This window comes from Myotis lucifugus, unplaced genomic scaffold, assembly GCF_000147115.1.
Source record: "Myotis lucifugus unplaced genomic scaffold, Myoluc2.0 scaffold_294, whole genome shotgun sequence".
Lineage (NCBI taxonomy): Eukaryota > Metazoa > Chordata > Mammalia > Chiroptera > Vespertilionidae > Myotis > Myotis lucifugus.
The window spans coordinates 592,054-604,509 of NW_005871342.1; the positions used below are offsets into that span (position 1 = coordinate 592,054).

General features: G+C 35.2%; 1 protein-coding gene across 1 annotated transcript in view; it reads right to left on the reverse strand.

Annotated features, from left to right (window-relative positions):
* VPS13B (vacuolar protein sorting 13 homolog B) overlaps positions 1 to 12,456 on the reverse strand; it is a 583,949-nt gene that overhangs the window by 229,940 nt on the left and 341,553 nt on the right. Inside the window, exons 33-34 of the mRNA XM_023763624.1 lie at positions 9,617 to 9,743; positions 6,275 to 6,418 (exon numbers count right to left, since the gene is read on the reverse strand). Of these exons, the coding sequence (XP_023619392.1) occupies positions 6,275 to 6,418; positions 9,617 to 9,743 (271 nt within the window). The remainder of the gene's footprint in view (positions 1 to 6,274; positions 6,419 to 9,616; positions 9,744 to 12,456) is intronic.

Below are 12,456 nucleotides of genomic sequence, written 5' to 3' on the forward strand. Positions count from 1 at the left end.
TAGTTCTGACATCAATATTTTTTAAAAGTCGATTCATTTATGCAGTAGCACTGAAAGCCCAGAGGTTTGCTTATCAGACAGAAAGGCAAGCAAACCCTGGACCCTCGGTTATTTTGGACAGCCAGATCATTTACTATATTTTTATTTGAAAAGATAATAAGGAATTCATTATAACCTAATTTCCTAGAGCTTTCCTCCTTACATACAATTTTTGTAGGTCAAAAGGAATATGGTATTAAAAGACAGCATTGGAAATTTAAGAAAAATATGTGAGCATGGAGCAGTTACTGAAGAGAGAGTTTAAGGTCAGAGAGAAGACTTACAACTTAGCATGAACAGGATGAACTATAAACATAGAACAGTATAAGGTTGATTCAGTATGAGTTGCAGACCTGGACCTTTGCTCAGTATTCCAGCTCCTGTACTTTATTCCTTCTTTGATTCTTTGCTGGATTCACTATTTCTACTGGCGCTAGGATACTTTGATTTCCCTTGCTCAGTTCCTTCTGAAAGATGAAGACCAGAAGGTAATGATGGCTGGTAATTTAACCAATGACCAATGAAAGTGGATACTCAAACATTACTGGAAGACAGAATGCCAAAAAGGTTCGACAGAAATAGCCTGAAGAATTTTATACACCTTCACTAAATAGACCAACAATTTTCAGAATATGCAATAAATATGACAAAAATGGGTCCATCTATAATAGTCCATAAAGTGGTCAATATTACCACCCAGGAAAATGAAATGTTCGTGAGCCATGTATTTAGGAAGAGTTCCTCCCCCCCCCCCCCCGCCCCACTTCGCTGCAAAGCAAAACAAAGAACTTCTATTGAGTTAGGCATTTTCCATAGATCTTTGAGTTATGTTATGCAACATTTAGGTTTGAAAATGTATTGGCCAAGATTGCTTCATTGATTGGTTTTTAGAGGATGACCCAGATCACAGCTTGTAATTCTGCAAAGTGGTACTGAATAAAGAAAGACAAGGCAATGGCATCGTTGATAAAATTATGTGATCAAACAAAGGTCATTTTAAACTTCCAGCTGCTGTAAATTGGCACAACCGTGTCTATGTAACAATAGGACAGCTGAAGCAGCTGGGATTACAGTTTGGGTGGATCTTTCTTGTAAAGGAGTACCTGGACCTATTTTTTCCATACAAACTGTTACACATGACCCGTGTCTTAACATGCTGAGGGACACTGTTTCACCACAATTACAGAGACAGCATGATAATGATGACTTCTTCTCTCTGCAAGATGGAGCTCCCCTACACTACGCCATAAAAGTGTGCTAGTTTCTTAATGAACGATTACCCAACAGGTGAATAGGTCGACCAGGGCCATTGGATGGCCACCACAATCACTACTACCTCACCCCAATGGATTTCTTTGGGGTGATGTCAAAGATAAAGTTTTTTTTTGTTTGTTTGTTTTACAAAAACCACATACTGTGGATACGAGTCACTGCAAAAGAGAAGCATGACAAGAAATTGATGACAATAAAGAACTCTGTGCCAAAGTGTGCTTGAGTGTCACAAGTAGACCTACAAAAATGTATAAAAAAGGCTGGCAAATTGAACACTTACAAGATTATACCTAAGTGCACTGAGCCACTGTGACATTCTTTTGAGTTAATAAAGCAATTGCAATAAAAAAAATAAACACAGAAGAACAGATGAAGGAGACTTGGGGAGAAGATTTGAGAGGAGACAGTAGTCCTGAAAGGACAGGAGCTGACTGGAAATGAAGATGTACCTGCTCTGACCTGCTTACATTTTTTAAAAATGTAACTTCACCATGCTTCATTGACAGCAGGACACAGCGAGTGCTTCATGGAGTTCGTAATTCTTTAGATGATTGTAGAGAAGCCAAATACAATAAATAATAGCAGAAAGTCTGGGGAAATAAACCTTACTTTGGTGGAAATATCCATTACTTCAGAAATTTTAAGAAACACTGACTAAGTACTGTGGATTTTATGATGGCTAAAATAAACTTCTTGTAAATAAAATTTTGCTTAAAAACATAATTTTTAGCTATCAAAAAGAGTATAAAAAGAGGTATCAAGCATGCTTGAGGCAGGATACCAAGTGAGTCATTACCAGAGACCGAAAGGAAAGGAAAGCTAAGGAAATGCCTAAAACCAAGTGGTTACATGGAGGAGGAGGAGGAGGAGGGAGAGGAGGAAGGAGAAAAAGCAAAGGAAGAAATGCTCAATTAGTGTTATAAATTGTTCTTTCTTCTCCAGGATATGTAGCGTGTGGATCAAAGAACCCCACCTTCAGATCCTCAATGATGTGGTTCCATTCACTGCCCCTAAAATATGGTTTCTATTTTGCTACAAAAGTTTTATTTACTCTAAAACATTGATTTGAAAATGAGCATGTGTTACTCCTTACATACACTACCTCTGTAAGTAGGCTTAATAAGATGATTACTTGCGATTCAGGAATAAGAGAGTAATTACTACAGCCAAATAAACATAACTCAGGGCAATCTTAGTCCTCTCACCCTCTCTTTAGTCAGGTTTAAGATTGTATTTTAAAAGAAATTATAGGAAACAATGTGTGATATTATATGCTACAGTTATTTCAAATCCTAACTGAAATGCTTAATCTGATACTACACTAAATCTACTATATTGTATTATATGAGAATAGAGGAAAATGTAACTATGTTATTTATGTCTCAAGATATACCTACCATCAATGTGATATGTTATTTATGTCTCAAGATATAATGGATCTGAGCTTTGAAGCGAACAACCTGCTGAAATTGTTCTCTAGTTCGGTCAACCTCAACTCCTCTGGATTCCTGTGTCCCTAAACATTTCAGCCTAGCATTTATGTACCCCACCTGTCTCCGCGAAAGATACAGTAAAGCATCAATTTCTTCCATTTATTTTGAAGTGTATGTCATATACATCTTATCTATTTTAATGAACAATAATAGGAATACCTATAAATTAAGCAATCAATCTATTAATTCATAGTGCAAGCATTTAACTCAGCGTCAAATTTTATGGTGTGCTCAGCACTTTCCCAGGGTTTTAACATTTCTAACTTAAATTCTGTAAAAGTATCTGTATCAGTGAGGACTGAGTTTGGCCTCAAGTAACAGAAAGCCAAATATTAGTAGCTTAACCATTTACTTATTTCCTTCTCATAAGCTAAAGTCCAGGGCTGGTTGCAGAGGCTCCATGATGTCACTCACATCTCAGGATCACTTTATCTGCTCATTTTGCTATTTTTAGTGTATGGCTTTTATCCTCATGTTTGTAATCACATGGTAACAAGTGCCTGGTCACTTCCCTTGTCATTATTCCAACAAGGAAAAGGAAGAAAGTCAAGTGTATCAATCACCATATAAAGTACATTTTTCAGAGCAAAAGTATTGGAAAAATTTTGACCAATATTGGGGGCAATTTGCCTAAACCTTCAGCTGGTCATTTATTACCTAAAGTACTTCCTCTTTTAGCTACGTACATGGAAGTTTCATCATAAGTTTGCTCCTAGCAATAATCCTCAGAGTGTTCCATTGTTTTTACTTCTATTTCCAAAAATTTGTCCATCTTTCTTCCCCTTTGTTTAAAATTTGGAATGTTTACTCTGCTAACAAAAATCCCTCTGCCACATTCTTGAATACATTTTAAAATTAATCTTTCAAATAAAAGCTTGTCAAAGATTGTCTAAAAATATTAACACCTTCCATCAGTTGGTGAGCTTAGAACAGATGTGACATTTACTTGCCTGTAATTCATGGGGTTCTTTCTACAGTCCTGATCAATGGGATTTCCATCATTAATCCATCATTTTTATGAAATAATAGATGTTCACAACATCATGGTACACATTTTTAACAAACACGTACTCCTTCCTCCACTTCCCCAGGAACACAGCCATACTGATTTTATTTCTTTATTTCTCAAAAAGATTTCTTTAAATCCTCACCCGAGGATATGTTCTCATTGATTTTAGAGAGAGAGGAAGAGGGAGGAGAGAGAGAGAAACATCAATGTGAGAAAAAATCATCATTTGGCCGCCTCCTGCATGCACACCCATGGAGGATGAAACCTGCAACCTGGGTATGTGCCCTGACCGGAAATTAAACCCATGACTTTTTGGTGCATAGGATGACGCTCCAACCCACTAAGCGACCCAGCCAGGGCTCAAAAAGAATTCTTTAAAATTAGAGTAGTGTGGTTGTTTTAAAGGTCACCAGGTCTTTCAAAATATATTGTATTCTATGCAGCAAAAACATCTTTATGTTCTTTAACTATCGGAGGTGGGTTGTGCTAAATGATTTATGAATAGAAAAATATTCTTCTATTTCACTGAAGGTCTTCTTTTAAAAAAAATGATTTCAAAGAGAGGGTGGGAGAGGGAGAGGGAGAGGGAGAGAGAACAAGGATGGGAGAGAATCACAGATCAGCTGTCTCTTGCACACCCCCTACTGGTGATCACTCCAGCAACTAGGGCATGTGCCCTGACCAGGAATCCAATCGTGTCCTCCTGGTTCACAGGTTGATGCTTGACCACTGAGCCACATGGGCCGGGCTGAAGGTCTTTTTTAATATTAAAATTTTCACAGACACATCCCACTGAGGCTGGGGACAGGACCAATTGTTCTCTTCATTAGAGCCTATAGCTTTTTTCTTTTAAATTGTGGTAAAATACATATAAAATAGAATTTACTATCTTAACCACTTTTCAGTGTATTGTCTGCATTGTATTTCAGTGTATTGTCTGAACTTTTAACATTATCTCCTAGAAGGAACAAAGGACCATAGACACATTTTTAAAACCGCAAAAACAACAACTCGTTCATTTACGGAACTATGAGTGACCACTCAACATTCAGCTAAGGGTTAACTAATCTAACTCTGAGTGTCCCTTTATACTGAAATTAGATACTACTAATAATAGGCATTAGAAGTAGACAGGTAAATAGTTAAGAATCAATTTGCTAAGTTGTGTAAATTCCTTAAACACATCAGAAATTAACAGAATGTAAAATACTATTTCCTAGCCAGCTTGCTTCAAGCACTTCATCAAAAATGCCAGGGGGAAATATTTTCTGCTCTACTTGTTTTCATGTCATATTATTATATTCTTATTTAAAAAGACTTGTTTAAAGAGATAATAAGCAAACAGAATTCACAGGTGGTAAAAATGATCTAGTTGGAGAATATCCATCTATGAAAGTTAAAAGCTTTATCATTAAAAAAAATTTTAGTAAAGAAGATTGAGAAACGAATGTAACAATTATGGTACAAGAACTGCGGCAGAAAGGAAAGAGCAAAGACTTAAAAGACCTAAATAAAATCTCGGATCCACCACTCACTGCCATATGTGTGACATCAGTAGGCTACGCACCGCACAGTCTCTGAGCCCCAAGATGCTGATCTGTAAAGTGATGATAGCGCCCCCTCTCCCTCAGAGGGTGGCTGGGGTAACATGCTTGGAGACACACGAGTCCACACACATGGAAACACCTGGCACGCTGCCTAGCATCAAGTGGCTCTCAGGGAATACCTTTTCTTTCACTCCCTCCTGAATAAATAGAATTTAGAGCCTTGTGCATAACTCCCGACAAAAAGAATGACTGTTTCATAGATAAACAGTTTCTTCACTTGAGTTTTTATAGACGATTTACTCTAAGCACAGATATGATCATAGAAGTATGGAAACAAAAGCAAAGAAAGCCTATCTTGAGAAGCATCTAACAAGCAGCTTTCTTTGTTTCATGGGACATGCTTTGTGGTTACAATGCAGGCTTCCAATGAACACCAGATCAGAATTAACATTCTAGGCAGACATTCAACTTTTATGATTGTGTCCGTTCTTCACTGAGCCTGGGAAACGAACACTGTAGAAGTTATTTATTGAAGATATTCCCATAGTACTCCTACACAGTTCATTTCCAAAAGAGGCCTTATCCCTTTAATGTATCTGAGTAAGTAAAAAACTACACCATGGTTTCTTGCATTGTACTTTCAAAACTGCAACAGGGTAATAAAATCATGTTTTTAACAGAGGCTTTCTGAAGCGAGGCCGCAGCAATTTTGCAAAGATGCATGATAAATTATAGGAAAGGAGACCAAACAAATTTCAAACGTAAAGAATACCAATCCAAAATGATTTATGACCACCTTTTGAATAAAATTAAGTATAGAATAATTAGCAGAAAGCATTTAATTTAGTTTTCCTATTATGAATGTAAAGTTGGCACAAATGCAGTAGGCCTAATCAAAATCAGGTAATAGTTACCTCTGTGGCCTTGCTTGATGGTTCCAGTCCAGTCATATTTGCTACTATTAACTGATGTAAGAGTTGAACTTGAGCCACACTCAGGAAGAAATCCAGGTTTGTGGTTATATTCACTTCCAAGGAATGGCCACACACTAAAATCTCCTGAAGGAAAAAAAGGTTGAATACAGATAAAGAAACATGATAGCCATTAGATGATAATTCATCATTCTTACTTATTTGACCTTTACTACAATGATGAATTCTCATGGGACCCAAGTTCATTTGTTAATGAGAATAGCAGAAATGGTGAGCCCAGCTACTCGACACAGTTTAATGGATTAATTTAATAAACATTTATAAGGGCCTGCTATGCGTCAGGCTGTGTGCTAGTTATAGCGCAACAAACAGTAAGAATTTTTCACTATTTCATATACATTTGGCATTTTCATATCTCATTGTTTCAATAAGTGATGATGGAGGACGTTAGCATAGTCTTATTCATTCATTCAAACCAACAAATATTTACTCAGCACCTCCTAATTACCATGCAGTATACTGGAGTGGTAGGAATATCACAAAGAATAAGGTTGACCTTGAGGGGCAACCTGCTCTTGAGGAGGTTACAATCTGGCTGAGCAGACAGATGTAAACAGGCAATTGTAGGCAGGCAATTACAATCACAAGTGGTATGGTCTGAGTACTCTCCAAAGGATACATTCCAAATGATTTATAACAAAACAGAGTGCTGAAGCCAAAAACAGCTAGACTAATTAATTTAACTTCAAACTGCTAAAATCTTGGCAGCGTTAGGTAGATGTCCACTACTTGACTGGTGCTGCTCTGCATAACTGAGTCACTTGAACATTCTTTGCTGGAAAACCATTCAGAGAAGGAAAACAGAAATGAAAAACGACCCAGAAGCTTCACTTAATAAGCAGAAGTCCTGCCTCTGGTCATGAAGTGCATGTGGACAATGTTCAAAAGCTTGGAGACATCCACAAACCTTCTCCATTAGTATCATCCGAGGGAATGGATTTAAGGAGACTTATGACTGGTCCAAATACAAACTAAACAGCTTAGAGCAGGTTGTTTCAATAAAGTCATAAAGAACAGCATGTCGAAAATGATTATCCCTTTTTTTTGTTTTTGTTAAAAAACCTTTTCCCTACAAGTACCTTGTGTTTACTCATTAGTTAGAATTCTTATTTTATTCCTCAGGTAATGATGAAAAGGAATATATTCATGTATTTTAAAGCAATTGTGTTACTAAGTAATAGTAAGATATTAGATTTAATTTTTATATAACATCTGTGGATATATAAGACACTATATCTAACCTAACTTTCTGTATAGGGCTATTATAAATATCAAATAAGATAACATATACAAAAATATTGTTTATAAAAAATTCAGGGAAAGAATGGAAAGTTATAGTAGCGTGGATTACTAGACTTAATTTGTACCTAATTTCTCTGAACTTTTCATAAAACTGCCTTTAAGTGATCGCAAAACTTATGAAGTTTTCAGTATAACAAATTTCTATGAAGAACCTTGTTTTCTTTTTTTTTTTATGGTTTACATTCAACATTATTTTGTATTAGCTTTAGGCATACTGCACAGTAGTCAGGTAATTTTATACTTCACAAAGTGCTCTCCCCAATATTTCCAGTACGCACCTGGCACCACACATAGTAAATATTATAGTTATATTGACTATATTCCCTGTACTTTATATCCCTGTGACTATTTTATAACTACCAATTTATAGTTCTTAATCCCTTAACCTTTTTTACCCAGTCCCTCAACCCACTTCCCTCTGGCAATCATCAGTTCTCTGTATATATCAAATGTTTAAATTTTGTTTGTTCATTTATTTTGTTCTTCAGATTCCACACGTTAGTGAAATCATATAGTATTTGCCTTTTTCTAAGTGACTTATTTCACTTAACATAATACTATCCAGGTCCCTCCATGCTGTCTCAAAGGGTAAGAGATCCTTCTTTTTTATTGCTGTATAGTATTCCATTGTGTAAATGTACCACAGCTCTTTTATCCACCCATCTACTGATGGACACTTAGGCTGCTTCCAAAATTTGGCTATTGTAAATAATGCTGTAAAGAACATGGGGATGCATACATTCTTTTGAATTAGTGTTTTGGTTTTCTCTGGATATACACCTAGAAGTCATTCACTGGGTCATAAGGCAGTTCAGGTTTTAATATTTTGAGGAAACTCCATACTGCACCAATCTGCATTCCCACCAACAGTGCATGAGGGTTCCCTTGCTAAGAGAAATGTCACAGAGTTTACTACCTATGTTTTCTTCTGAGATTTTTATGGTTTCACAACTGACATTTAACTCTTTAATCCATTTTGAGTTTTATTTTATGTATGGTATAATTTGGTCATCTAGTTTCTTTTTTTTCATGGATCTGTCTAATTTTCCCAATACCATTTATTGAAAGACTCCCAATGTATGTTCTTGCCTCCTGTGTCAAGTATTAATTGACCATAAACGGGTGGGTTTATTTCTGTGCTCTTATTCTGTTCCATTGATCAATATGCCTGGTATTGTGCCAATATCGTGCTGTTTTGATTACTATGGCCTTATAGTATACTTTGATGTCAGGTAGTATGAGACTCCAACTTTGTTCTTCTTTCTCAAGATTCCTGTGGCTATTCGGGGGTGTTTTGTGGTTCCATGTAAATTTTCGGAATTTTTATACTATGAAGAGCTTTTAAAAGTTATGATGAACCACATTATTATTACATTTCTGCTCAAGGCATGCAGTCACTGATACACAGTGATCAGACTTGAAACCTGGACCCACCAATAATTGGCTAACAAGGATCAAGTCAATAACCTAATCTCTTTTGCTGTTGCCTCCTTCATAAAACATGGCTACTAATAATATCTATCTCATAAGGATGTTGTGAAAACTGTGTAAGGTAATCCAATTGAGAACTCTAAATTATCTGTCAGTAATATTGGTGCTTTCATTAGAAAGAGGTTGTACAGGTTGTGTATAGTCTGAAGCCAGACCGTTTGGGTGCAAAGCATGCTTGCCATTTACTACTTGTGAACATTTGGACAAGTTATTTGGATTAGTTTTTTATGCTTCAGTTTTCCCATCTGTAAAATGAGGGCAATAGAAGCAAATATAATTATTATGAGGATTGAACGAGTTATTACATAAAATAAGTGAACAGTACTAGAAAGTGCTCAATAATAGCTGCAACAGTAACTTATTAACAAGCTAATTTAATATTCTGTGTTCTGAAAATATGAAAACCCCTAACATACAAAGAGGAGCTACTCCATTATTCAGACTAGAATGAGACCTAAATTATGCTCTGACCTCAGTGTGCATATTTTCTGGAGAAATTATTTTGGTGAAAATGATGGCAGGTGCTCCAGTTATTCGGACAGAAAAATCTGTTAAAATGGGAGTCATGATTGCTCTTCTTTCTTGATGCCGCCGTATGCTAAAAAATACAGAACAGAATTGTTAGCCATTGCATTATTTTTCAAGAATAAGTTTCATTAAATTTGTACAAGTCTTTGAACTACAACATGAATGACAAAATCACATTATTTTGGGAGTGCCTCTTTATATATTTTATAGTCATAGTTCTGTAACTTCAGTAATTAACTTCAGATTTATAAAGGATATAAAAACCATTGAGATATTCAGACATAGTCATTTAATATTAGTTGCATCCTAATACTTTTCAAAAAATTACTTTGTTTTTAATTCTGCTTATTTTACAAATAGCTTAATATCTTTTTTGTTACCAATACTCTCACTGTTTTGTGATAATTTTTAATTTCCTATATTTTATATTACTGACCTTCTAGTTGACAACTGTCCTCTTAACAATCTCACTAGGTGCCCAAGTATATCCTCTTAATCTTTGACCTCTTTTTTTAGCTCTAAGAATCCTCTGTTCATTGATTATTACTGCCTTTAAAGCATGTGGAATGGCACTTCTGACTCTGATGCTAAATGCTGCTTCACAACGAAACTGTATGTAGAGTAAGGAGCATTGTTAGCTCCATATTACCTCTAAGGAAGGAGGTTCAGGAACAAAGATAACACAGTTGGGCAATGGAGGGAACTTGATACCAGAGCAGTACTTGGCCTCTGTTTTAATTCTTCTTTGTACATTTTCACTTTTGATCAGTTATTTAGTATGATATTTCTACTCTACATTAAAAATTGCTAATAATTTCAAAGGAAGTATTGCAAATGTGGTAGAGGATGAAATTAGAAAACCTTATTAAGAAACCAAAGCTTGTGCTAGCACAGATCTTCAGGTCTACTATTCACATTCTTAGTTTCCACTTTATGAAATAATACAATATGTCTTACTAGCAAGCCATGCCCCAAAAGTTCCAAGGAACCATTAATTTAAACTTCCTCATAAATGCATTCCTATTATTCCTTTATATTATAAAATGATAAAGTTGAGATCAGTGACTGACATGTTATCTCATGAAAAGGTCAGAGAAACTCAAGTCTTTCCACTTGCTTTTCCAGTGGAGTCTTGAGGTTACTAGTATCTCTTGTTGAATTTCGCAATGGGCAGAGCTTTATATGGTGTCTGCCAGAAAAGAAAATTGGATCATCTGGTGCTGTGGCACATATGTATTGGATTTTAAGAAAGTCAATTTTAAAGAATTAAGAGATCTGGTGAACAGAGGGTAACAGGAAGAAGTATTAAAATCTGTGAATACAGAGAAAAGGCTGAGATCCTGAGATCTCAGGATAATTATAGCCTAATAGCTCAAATTCCATAAAGTGACCAATGTGAGAAGCATGTACCATGGTGATATACTCTCATAGGGGAGTGCTAATATATACCTTTTATTAAAAATACCTTAAAGTGGGAAATATGGCAAGGAACCAAATAAAAGCAAACATTACCTAAAGTACTAATGAAAAAAAGCACTTTTCTGTATCATAACTTTTTCTCCATTATATGATGAATTAAATCAATTATACAACCTTTAAAAGACCTATGACCTTGGAAATAAAAAGAAAAGCTTAAAAAGTCAACAGTCCTATAAAACTATAACTTTTCTGGAACACAGTGCTAACTTTTGTGTTATTCTCTGTTCAGTATTTGAGGTAATAATACACATTTTAAAAATATCTTTTTTAGATTCAATATTTTCAAGGATGAATTTTAAAGAAAAAAGCAACACAAAAATAACTACAACAAGAATTAAATTTTACCACCATTTTACTAGATAATAGTCTAGTCTTAAAATAACAAAAGAGAGAAGCAAAATTCAAAATACTAACTGACATTTTTAATGACTTCAAGGTCTTAACCACTTTCAGTAAACCAAGGGAATAGATTTTTAATGGCCATATTGAGACCTCAGGCTAATTCTCACATCCCTGATAGGCAGGACTTTGAAATGAGCTGGCTATCTGCACCTGGGGCCCTTAAGTGCCAGAAAAATATCTACCATCAGAAACGGGACGAATGAGGAAGTTTGCCTCTCTTGGGAAGAGAACTTGTTGAAAAAAAAACATATCTCCCTAGAAAATATAGGAAATAATAAGTGATCCTTCAACCATGTTTCATAGCTCTAATTTATATTACCTATGTTGGTCCAAAAACACCTATTCGGAGTAATTTATATAAAAGTGGCAACACACCTCTGATAACCCTGAGCATCTATCAGAAATAGAACATTTCCTCAAACTGACAAAAAGGGTTCTCAGGGACAAAGACCAGTGAAGATAAGTTCCTAATCACAGATCATTTTTTATGCCCCACAAAAATTATTCCTTATTAGTAAGAGGGAGAAGTCAACCTCATCATCATATTCATTGTTGAGAACTTCTGATAATGTAATTACCACATAGGGACAACAAAATCAATTTGTTTAAAACTATTAAAGATATATAGGATGGAATAAAAACATGAATAAAAAAGGCAAAACTGATTTGAAAAACAATTAAGTAAAACAATATAGTATTTAAAATTAAATATATAATAGATGAATAGTTCTTCAGATTTGCTTAAGAAAAGTTACTAGTAAAGAGGTAAGTCTGACATATTTAATTGCCTTTCCAAAATGAGAGAATAGAAAGAAAGAAAAGGTGATAATATTAAAGAAATAATGACTGAGAATTTTTCAGAACTGATAAAATATAGGGATACACAAATTTAGGAAGCATGA